The sequence below is a fragment of the Chaetodon auriga genome, chromosome 3, assembly GCF_051107435.1.
Source record: "Chaetodon auriga isolate fChaAug3 chromosome 3, fChaAug3.hap1, whole genome shotgun sequence".
In the NCBI taxonomy this organism is placed as follows: domain Eukaryota; kingdom Metazoa; phylum Chordata; class Actinopteri; order Chaetodontiformes; family Chaetodontidae; genus Chaetodon; species Chaetodon auriga.
In genome coordinates this window covers 29,455,787-29,466,516 of record NC_135076.1, presented here as the reverse complement: position 1 = coordinate 29,466,516, position 10,730 = coordinate 29,455,787, and the positions used below count along the sequence as shown (strand labels likewise).

At 48.3% G+C, this 10,730-nt stretch overlaps 1 protein-coding gene across 1 annotated transcript in view; it reads left to right on the top strand.

The window, feature by feature from the left end:
- Window positions 1-4,403: 4,403 nt before the first annotated feature.
- Window positions 4,404-10,730, top strand: part of frem1b (Fras1 related extracellular matrix 1b) — a 32,399-nt gene continuing 26,072 nt past the window's right edge. Inside the window, exons 1-7 of the mRNA XM_076721986.1 lie at window positions 4,404-4,661; window positions 4,770-4,864; window positions 5,258-5,517; window positions 5,864-6,063; window positions 6,628-6,951; window positions 7,409-7,517; window positions 7,613-7,744. Of these exons, the coding sequence (XP_076578101.1) occupies window positions 4,446-4,661; window positions 4,770-4,864; window positions 5,258-5,517; window positions 5,864-6,063; window positions 6,628-6,951; window positions 7,409-7,517; window positions 7,613-7,744 (1,336 nt within the window). The 5' untranslated portion in view covers window positions 4,404-4,445. The remainder of the gene's footprint in view (window positions 4,662-4,769; window positions 4,865-5,257; window positions 5,518-5,863; window positions 6,064-6,627; window positions 6,952-7,408; window positions 7,518-7,612; window positions 7,745-10,730) is intronic.

Here is a 10,730-nt window from a genome sequence, read left to right as displayed (position 1 = left end):
CCTTTGTTCTCCTCCCTCACAGTTTAGCCCCTCTCTCTCTCTCTCTCTCTCTCTCTCTCTCTCTCTCTCTCTCTCTCTCTCTCTCTCTTCCTCTGTGTTGTTGGGCGCCAGACGTGTCGGGGTGACGGTGAGCTGTTGAATAAGGGGGGGTGGGTGGTGTGAAGTATCTGTGTGTGTGTGTGTGTGTGTGTGTGTGTGTGTGTGTGTGTGTGACAGCATTCTGCTTTCTCTGAGCGTGTGCAGAAGGTGAAGAAGACGGAGACGAACAGAGGAGCTCCAACAGCTGGAGGTAGGTGCCAGCCGGCTTCACACACACTTGGTGGTTGGTGTGCTGACACACTCCTTCAGCAGGCCTCCAAACGGAAAACACACATTAGAGGAAGACGAGGGTTTTCCTCCCTTTTACTCTCTCATTCTTCTGTCCTTTGGCTTCTTTCTAATCTGAGACACTCACACACTTGTAAACACACACATTCATGGAAGTGTGTCCCTTCAGATTTATGCCTGGGGATGTGATTAAAGCAGCACGAGTTCAGTGGAAACTTTCTCTGCACTGTTCTGTAGCAGTGGGTGTAGGTCCTGCCTGATGGAGCTGCTGCACGTCTGCTTCTGAACCCACGGTGTGGACAGGTAGACTCAGTGTGGACAGATGTATGGACAGGTAGACTCAGTGTGGACAGATGTATGGACAGGTAGACTCAGTGTGGACAGATGTATGGACAGGTAGACTCAGCGTGGACGGATGTATGGACAGGTAGACTCAGCATGGACAGATGTATGGACAGGTAGACACAGCGTGGACGGATGTATGGACAGGTAGACTCAGTGTGGACAGATGTATGGACAGGTAGACTCAGTGTGGACAGATGTATGGACAGGTAGACTCACCAATGAACAAACACAAACTCGTGTCTTTTCTGGTTTATGGTGCAGATAAACTCGTATAAACACATCAAACTACGTCTGAACTGATAAACTCACACAAACTCACGAGCAGATGAAGTGACTGTACGGACAAACAGCACGTTGGCTTAAACAGAGGGATTAGTTAATATAGCAAGTTTAGCTGCGTCTCTTTCAGACTGGACAAAAAACCTGCTAACGTCAAGTGACCCTTCAGCGCTGACGGCTGTTTATCGGCTCCAGCTCCAGTCAGCAGTGATGGAGATGTGACACCAGGTGGACACACAAGCTCTGCATGCTGCAGCAGACTCACCTACCTGCATTTAGACTAAGACTGTTTCCAATCTGGGACATGAACAAACACAAAATATACAACAAAGAAGAATAAGGATGAGAAAGAGAACGTTCTCAAAGAATGCAAGTATGAGTTTGTTGACTCTGACCAGCCAATAAAAACAATGGAAAAGAACAGGAAGCTGATGTTTTGAAGACTTTTTTTAACTGTTGCTTCACTGGCAAAGACCTGATCTGGGCTTCAGTATCTGCTCAAGGACACTTCAGCACGTGGACTGCTGAGGCCAGGGATTGAACCACCGACCTCCGGATTGGCAGACGGCCGCTCTACCTCCTGAGCCACAGCCGCCCAGGATGCCCCTTTCATACCTTCATGATGCTCTCACCTGTTACCAATGAGCCTGTTTACCTGTGGAACGTTCCAAACAGGTGTTTTTGGAGCGTTCCACATCTTTCAGTCTGTGAAACGTGTTGGTCAGTTTTGGACATGAAATGTTTTTTCTTTGTATCCAGTTGAATTTATGTTCATTGCGCTTTGTTTATTTACGTTTTACAGAATGTGGCAACTTGTTTGGAATCGGGGTTGTAGAAGTAAAATATGTTGTTTTTCAAGTACAAAAGCAGTAGTAGTAGTAGAAGTACAAGCAGTAATTGGTGAATCAGTGAGGAGTCTCATTAGCAGTAGCAGCCAGAACAGGATCAGTATTAGTTGTAGTTTTAGCAGCATGTGTCAGAGCTGCAGTGGAGTTCGCTGAAGTTTTCTGTGTTTCAGTGGAGAGTTTTAGTGTCTTCACTGTTTACAACTGGAAAAATGAAGGAAACACTCAATACCTGGTATGTTTGGAACAAAAATAATCCAATTTTAGGGTTTTTGTAAATGTGGCACAGTTACCAGCTAAAGACAGTCTGAGTCCAGAGTGTGTCGGCGTCAGCGCTCAAAGGCCTGCGTGGGTCTGACTGTGGTCAGATCTGCTCTTAATTATCGTGTTTCATTCAGAGCCGTGTCAGCTCACCCCAGAGCTGCAGTGTGTGTTTCCCATTCAGCAGCAGTGAGTCACTTCCAGCCATCGCAGCAGCTGGTGGATAATTTAACAGACGTCCTGCCTGAGTCCCGTCCAACACTCGTTTCTGCAGAGAGCAGTCTACAGGCCGTGCAGGTAAAATGCATTTCTACTGTTTTATGTAAACCTGGGAAAAGACAGAGCAGCTCTGTGTGTGCAGCTTAAACGTTCGAGGAAAAGTCAGAGCACCACCACAGTCTGGAGGATTCACCCTCCACGAACGAAATCTCACAGCAATGCATCAAGTAGTTGCTGAGGTACTTCAGTCTGCACCACAGAGCTCGACTGAAACTGGAATACATTAGAACACACACACTGTTTTTTAATCCACGGTTCCTGACGTGGAACCAGCTTCAACCTCCATCCACTGAAAATCTTACATCTGTTTTTGTCGTCAGTCCTGTGCGTCTGTTTTTTTTGGTCAGTGTTTCACTCACAAACTGAAGTTTGAATTCTCCTGTTTCTATGCATGGAAATATGAACTATTCTCAAACCACAACATTTTTTTTTCTATTTTTCCAGAGAGCATGAAACACTTTTCAAAAATTTTTCTGCAAACAGTGTTTAAGCTTTGAGAGCCAGTGTTATGTTGTTAGGAGATAAACTGTCACCTTCCTTTGTCAGGCACTGTAAATCCTAAATTAAGCTGTCAACGTTTGGGAAAACCCCATCGTTTGTAATGTAGAAGCTAGTTATCGCAGCTTGCTGACTAACGTCAGCACTATTGAGCCTCAAGCCGCACGCCGCCGGCTGAGCGTCATCCTAACAAGCGGTCGGCTGGTCGCCTGAAAAGTGACAGAAGTGTTGAGAAAAGCTGAGAAGTTCGAACCGTGACTCAGTCGGGGCGTGAAGTGGGTGTGAATGTCAGGTTGTCGGTTTGGGACAGTTGGGACTTCTCTGACGTGGGACAGGTGTGGGTGGAGCGCTTGTCTTACGCCGTGGGACCGTCCAGCCGGCAGTTCTGATGAAGGACACGTCCACCTTAACGTGGGGACTCACACGGGGTCCTGAAGACCAAATCGGCCTCCAGCTGTTCATTCCTGCGCTGTCGTGTGCTTAAAGCTGCCTGTGAGGCTGCTGGAGGTTAAGTGATATAACAAACATTTTTAAAGCCCTGAGCAGCGTTCTCCTGAAGCTGAGGATCGTGGATCGTGGTCGGCCGCTGCAGCTGAGCGTCACTCAGAGGTTAACACATCCAGCTCAAGCCTCTAACTAACGAACCCGTGCTCGTCTGGCTGGATGGGAAGTGACAGGCCGGCTCCAGTTGGTGCCCTGCTTTGATCCTGAAAACACCCTCCCCCGTCCTCCCCCTGCCCTCCCCCGCTCCGCCCCTCCCATGCCATTTCCAGCACCTCTGCGGGGTCACGCAGATTAACCCCTTGTTTCCTGCAGTGGGCTTTAGTCTGAAGTGAAATGGAGGGTGAAAGCGTTTTCCGGCCGGGAGAGTGGAGCAGCGGGGGAAGACGGCCAGCCGGCCAGCTGCATGCTGGGAGTTGTTTTTGCAGGGTTTGGAGGATTGAGGGGAGTTTTGGTGTTGGCTTAGGGCAGTTGTAGGGCTTTAGAGCTGAGCAGCTGATCATTTTTAGCACTTTGAAGGGGTAGATGGTCACACTGGAGACGGTTTGGAGCTGCTCAGGATTTTGCTTGTAAGTATTTTGAACATCAGACTCGAGGACAGACGTTTGCTGGCTGGAGGAGGTCAGGGGTCAGGCTTACAGCTGTGTTTGTTACCTTTTAAATTTGATTTGTTGGAGCTGGAGAGACTCTTCAGTTGAACATTAGGTTTGCTTCTCTTTGTTTTACCACCAATCAGTCATATATCATTTCATATACTATTCACATAGCAGCTCAAATGTGTGATGGGCGTCGCTCAAAGCATCAGAACCAGACAGAGTTACCACCAACTCTGCAGCTGAGTGGAGCCTTTTAGCCTCTTAATTTGGTAGTAAGATGAAGAAGACGCATCAGGTTACAGCTGGTCACATTCATTTGAGCTCTTGTGTCGCCTGCAGGTTGTCGTGACACGAGACAGAAGGACAGCATGTGGGTGGAGGCAGACTGAGCAGAAAGCCTTCAGATGAGCCTGCGCTGATGTTTTCATCCTCCATCAGCTGTGGTTCACAACTTCACTTCACCATAAAACTTTCCCCCTGAACCTGTACAACAAGAGCACCTCGCTGATCCAACATGGCTGCTGTCGGCGTGCTGTGGCTGCTGCTGGTGCCGGCCGTCTGCGGCGGGAGTCTGGTCGCGGTGAACTCGGGCGTGGAGGTCAGCAGGGGTCGGTCAGCGTTCGTCACAGAGAAGCAGCTGAAGATCAGCGTGGATCCGACCGCAGACTGCAAGGTGGAGGTGGTGATGAATGAACCCGTCACTCAGAGAGTTGGGAGGATGACTCCACAGGTGAGGACACACCTGCTGTGGTTATTGAAGATGGTCAGTAGTCAGCTGACAGCATCTGATGAATCAGTGCAGGGATGTTACTGGTGTTTTCTTCTGTGTCGCTTGCAGGTGTTTGACTGCAGCTTCCTGGAGGACGAAGTGAAATACGTCCACAATGGCAGTCCTCAGCTGGACGAGGACACGGTGATGCTGAGGGTCTACAGGTCAGTGTTAATGGCAGTCATGGCAGCAGTGGCACAAAAAGTACAGTGAGGGTTAAATCGCGCTGCATGTGAGGACTTTGTCACCCAGACTTCATCGTACGTTTTGTTCTGTCTGCTTCTGTTTAAACTGGTCTGTCACGTCTTTCTACACTCTTATTACTCTTCTGTCGGCCCGTTGGAGGCTTGAAAAGTGTCTCTGAAAAGTTTGTGTCTCGCTCCTTCATGGAGGACAGAAGTCAAATAGAAACCACAGAAGCTTTGCTAAATTACTAAATCAGCTGTTGGCAGCACAGCTGCAGAGCTGTGAGGAGGCCGTCTCTGCTGCGGAGACACTGAGCGTTTGGACTGAAATGTGTTAAGGACTGTCTTTCAACATGCTGTGTCTGTGTGGAGGTTCACGTCCTCAGACACGCTGGTGGAGACGGTGCTTCTGCTGGTGCGGGTGGTGGACTCAGGGTCTGGCGTGGTGGAGCTGGGCAGCGCCCCGCTGGTGGTCCCTCAGTTCTATGGTTTATCCAACGCCATCGACGGCTCCGTCCTGAACATCCGGACCACAGCCGAACTGGTTTGCAGCGTCAGACTGATGACCACCGAAACCAGTGTCCCCGCTCTGGGTCAGCTGGTGAGGGAGGAGGACTCCACGCAGAGGAAGGGTACGTCATGTAGTCTTAAAATAGTTGAAATAATATCCAACATGACATCAGCAACATGAATTAGAAAATATAAAGATAAAAGTTTTGAAATCCGCAATAAAGAAGGCAAAATAAAAGTTTTTAAATTAAAATTGAATTACAATTGAATAATAAACAAACTGAAAATAAATCAAAAAGCTTTAAAATGAATTTAGATAGTGTGTAAATAAAAAAATGAAAATAACAATAAAGACAAATACATAAAAATCCAATATATGTTGAAGACAACTGAAACTATCAAACCAAATACAACTAAAAAAAGAATTACAGATGTTAAGATGTTTTGTTTATGCCTGGTGTCCTCCAGGCAGAGAGACGGCTGTCCTCTGTCCAGGAAACAAACCCTGTCTTCATGACACCAAGGAGGTCCGTTTCCTCAAAACCAGCTGCCAGGACTTCCTGAGCTCCGGGCTGAAGTACCAGCACCTCAGCCCTCCATCACCAGAGATCGACTACATCCCCATCAGGGTGGAGCTGAGGGAGCAGGCCACCAGGACCCTGCTGGAGGTATGTCCACGTCCAGAGATGAACGTGGAAGACATAGAGATATTCTCCTAAAGACAGACAAAGACTGACATTGGTATTATTTATTCACTGCATTGGAAATAATGAGTTTCACTCTTATCCCAGTCGGATGTGGAAGTTTTCCAAGTGAGATTAGAATCCCAGACGTAGAGAGGTTTCTTGGCAGTCAGAAGGTGACATCCCACTTCTCTCAGCTCGGTGCATGTGGAGGTTCTGCAGAGCTTTGAAAGGCCTCCTTGTTAGCACGTAAACAGTGTCTTTAAGACAAAGACCTGCCACTTCTCACACGTCTGATTGGCTCTTCACTTGCTTACTCTTCAACACCACCTAAAACAGTGAAGTTGTGGCGGTACGTGTTGATTTCTATGAGCTATATACGTCGTGTGAAAACATACGTTTGTCCCAAAAGAGACGCAGATTTAAACAAATCCAGAAAAAAGAGGAAAAAAGGGAAGCTGTTGAGATGTAAAGTCGTGTAGAACCGAGAGGTGCTCCGTAGGAAAAACATCACTTTGTCTTTTCACCGTCCCTTTGCTGCCCTCCCAGACAGAATCGGTGTGGCTGCCGGTTCTGATCCACGGTGCGATGCAGAACCAGGCGCCCCAGGCCGGCTTCATGGCCTCCTTCATCCTGGAGGTGGACCAGTTCATCCTCACACCACTCACCACTGCCACCCTGGACGCCAAAGACCACGAGACCCCACAGGAGAGGCTGGTCTTCAAGGTGACCGCCCCGCCCACCGCGGGCTACGTCACCCACCTGGACGACCACACTAAGCCCATCACGTCCTTCACCTGGCTGGACCTCCACGAGATGAAGGTGGCCTACCAGCCACCAAACAGCAGCCAATCGCACCGCAGGAACTATGAGGTACTGGAGGCTACGCTAGTTATGATAAAGGATAAAGACTTGAAACACTGAAAACCGGTATGTCAAATAAAATAACTGAGTCCAAAATTAATAACCCAAAACCAAACTGCTTTAGTGTGACAGCATAACTTCATTTAACGTGAACCAAACAGCTTCAGCTACTCAACTGAACTGTTAGCTAACCCGTCCCAAACCTTTGAGCTGCTAAACAGAAAATGTAGCTAACCTGAATAAACGTGTTTGTTAAAGTTAAATGTTAGCTAGCTTAGCTAAAAAAAGCTAGTTAAAATAAAGACTCTTTAACAGCACTACAACCTCAACCAATCTGCTTCAGCTAAACTCTGATGTTGGACAAAAGCTTGGTGGGACAGACATCTGAAAATGCTTTTCAGTTTCAGTTATCTGTTTATATTACATTTTCAGTCTTGTAATGTTCTGGTAATCTGTTAAATCTAAGGTGGAGTTCCAGGCTATAGACGGTTCCTATATGACCAGCCCGCCCATCATGGTCCACATCTCCATCAGGGCCGCTGAAACAAACGCACCCAGAGTCTCCTGGAACATGGGTGCGTAACATCGCAGGATGTCCCACCGTCATGTTAAAGTCTAACTAAGCTCATCGTGTTCAACCTAAACTTTGTTTTCCTCTCTGGTGACTCAGGTTTGGACCTGTTGGAGGGTCAGTCCCGACCAATCACGTGGGAGGAGCTGCAGATAGTCGACAGCGACAACATTGATGCTGTCTACCTGGTGGCTGTGGATGGACCTCTTCATGGACGCCTCAGCGTCAGAGGTGAGGGTCAAAGGTCACTGGATACCCTCGCCAGTTTCAACAGTTCTACATTTGAGTGACTTCACACTAATCTGTTGGTTAGTTTAACTTCCTTCAAACGGAGTGTGTGGTGGCATCATCATCATCATCATCAGCAGCAGCAGCAGCAGCAGCAGCAGCAGGCCCTGTTTCCTTAAGCACAGCACATTCCTGATTGGACGCAGCACATAAACCAGGTGTAGGCTGATGACGGACAGGACAGGAGCAAAACTGTCACTTGTACATGTACTCACATGCAGCGAGCTGATGGAGTCCCGTTACTTTAAGAAAGAACCCCAGTTTGCCCTTAAACCGATCCGCAGTCCTTTAATCCCGCGCTGGTATTCCGACACACGCTGGCATGGGAATTCCCGGAGAACGTCGCCTGGCCTTTTCCGCCCTTTTTCCTCCATGTGTTACTCCGTCCGCCAGGGACTGTGGCGTGGCTGGGGAAGCATATGTCTAGTGGCTCTGCATGTGTTTCTTAATCAGGTGTAAAATGGGGCCGTGGCCACTTTGCCAGGGGCCGTGGCAGCATGGAGGCTGCTGCTGCCTCCCTCTCCGTCCACGTCTGTCCCTTCCAGCCCAGTGCGTTGGGGGACGGCCTCTTTGTCTCAAACGGGAGCGGGACCAAGCAGATTGGAGGAACTTATGCCATTTCATGCCGTCGTGCACAGGGAGCAGATGCACTGTCCCCAAACAGGTTTTCATGCTACCAGCTAGGAGGAGGCGGCGAGGGGGGGTGAGGTGGCAGGAGCGACGGCGGCCCGAGGGGTTCGGGCGGGGAGTTAACCTTTCATGGCTGCTTTAGACATGTAGAAAGAGGGGGAGGGAGGTGTGTTTTGAGCTGATTCTCTGGCTCATTTCATCAAATCTGTGGAAAAACAAGCTGATATTTAACATGTGATCTGTCTCTTATTTAGACGCGTCCATAAATAACAATCCTGACCCGCCAAAGCGCCTCGCACTGGGCTTTAGTACAACTCAGAGATTAACTCAGTGTCTGAATTCACTTGATGAGAGCAAACTGGTAATTGTCCTCTGGCCCGAACTTTCTTCTGTTCCATTATAGACCATAATAAACAGCACGTTAGTGGCGTGAGGACCCCGTAGGCTTTAGACCAGAGCTTTCCAGCCTCTTCGGCTTGTGACCCATTAAAACACGTCACTTTGATTTTTTTCCTTCACTGAACGTTTGAAGGATTTGTCGAGGCCTGAGGACGTTTAAGTATTCAGTGTTTGATAAGGAGAAAGGAAAAAACTAGAGACAAGTGGAAACATAATTTTGTGTAAAGGAGATATAATTTGCTCTTTCGTTGCCCTTCAGAGGTTCAGTGTGCTCTATTAACAGAAATGGAATCATTAATGTAGAATCAAAGTTTTGTGACCTTAGAATGAGCTCTTTACATCTACAGAGGGAGCTGGTCCTCTTCAAAGACTCGGCCATGTTTCTACGGAAGCCCAGAGAGACACAAGAAACACCGTCAGGAGGAGTGAGGCGAGGGGTCCTCAGTTGGTCTAGATGCCACTTAATCCTCCACACTGGTCCTTTAATCACCTCCAGAGGGTCAGAAAAGGTTTGAAGCTAACAGCTAACTGTAGCTAACGACAAAGATTAAAGATGGAAATTAAATATTGATGATTTCCGGGGGAAATTCACAAGCTACGCAGCAGTATATGAAGTAATGATATTTATCTTTGTAAACATTAAAGAGACGAAGACATTAATGCACCAATAATTATGATCCAAAAACATAATCGATATTTGAGTATTTTTACTTGTGGTACTTGGAGTATATTTTGATGCTTTGTGCTTTTTCTTGCGTAAATTTTTCCTCTTGGAACAGAGTATTTCTACACCGTGTATTACTACTTTTACTTAAGTACCAAGTTTACATCTTCCTCCTCAGATCAGAAACACTCATGTGGGCTCGTTTGGAAGTCGATGGCAAAAGAAACGATTCGTCAATGAATTAAAAAATGAACACAAATGATTTGTTTCCTGCTTCTCATAGCGTCTTCCTTCCTGTCTGTTTTTACCGTCAGGAATCAAACCTGTGCAGTCCAGCCTTATTTGACGGAGCAGTGTAGTAGTTGGATGGTTGCTGAAACTTTTGTCCCACTGGGCAGGTTTCCACCACCCACCCTCCATGTTGGGCAGCAGCACCTGCTCCAGCGTCATTTTATCGCCTCAGTTTACGCTCTTGTTTATCTGCCACTCTTGTTAAGTAGGAACAAAGCTGACAAAAGTTTGGCTTGCTCTCCACACATGTATGGGGCCTGTAGGAAGCAGTTAGAGGATCCTCTGGTGGAGTCGTGTCTCCGAGGAGAGCGCCGCTGATCCTCCATGCTGCGATTCAGGGGCGAGGAAGCTGCAGCGTGGGGACAGTCACTGCAGGCTCGGTCCAACGCCTTCAGCCAAATGGATGGCTGCCTGTCCTGCTGCACACACGCACACACACGCGCGCACACACACACACACACACACACACACACACACACACACACACACACACACTCCTCCCATCCCATTTTTCCTTTATGGGCCTGTTGCCCAACGCCACCTTTGGGCCCAATTACCAAGTTGTTTCCATCAGTTGGACCAGTAGCCCGTTTCCCTCGGTAAAGTTGCTAATGAGGTTCGGGCTCGCGACCGTTCGTCGCTCAATCTGTCTGCTGACCTTGCCCTTCTGTCTCTCTGGCACGCACAGGGAGGCAGGAAGCCCCCATCCTGGCAACCGGGCGGCCACCGGGAAGGACGCCATGTTTTACCCCACCGGTGTTCACAGCACAAACCCCAGCCAGCGCCTCGTGGTGCCTTCAGGCGCTAAGAGAAACTTGTTATTTCCAAGTGACAATGGGAGAAAAAACAGTGCATGTGTTGGAGACGGTAATTGAATCAAAGTGCGAAGCTTTGGCTGGAAACAGAGCCGTCCGCTGACAACAACACATGTCCGCCAGTAGGCCG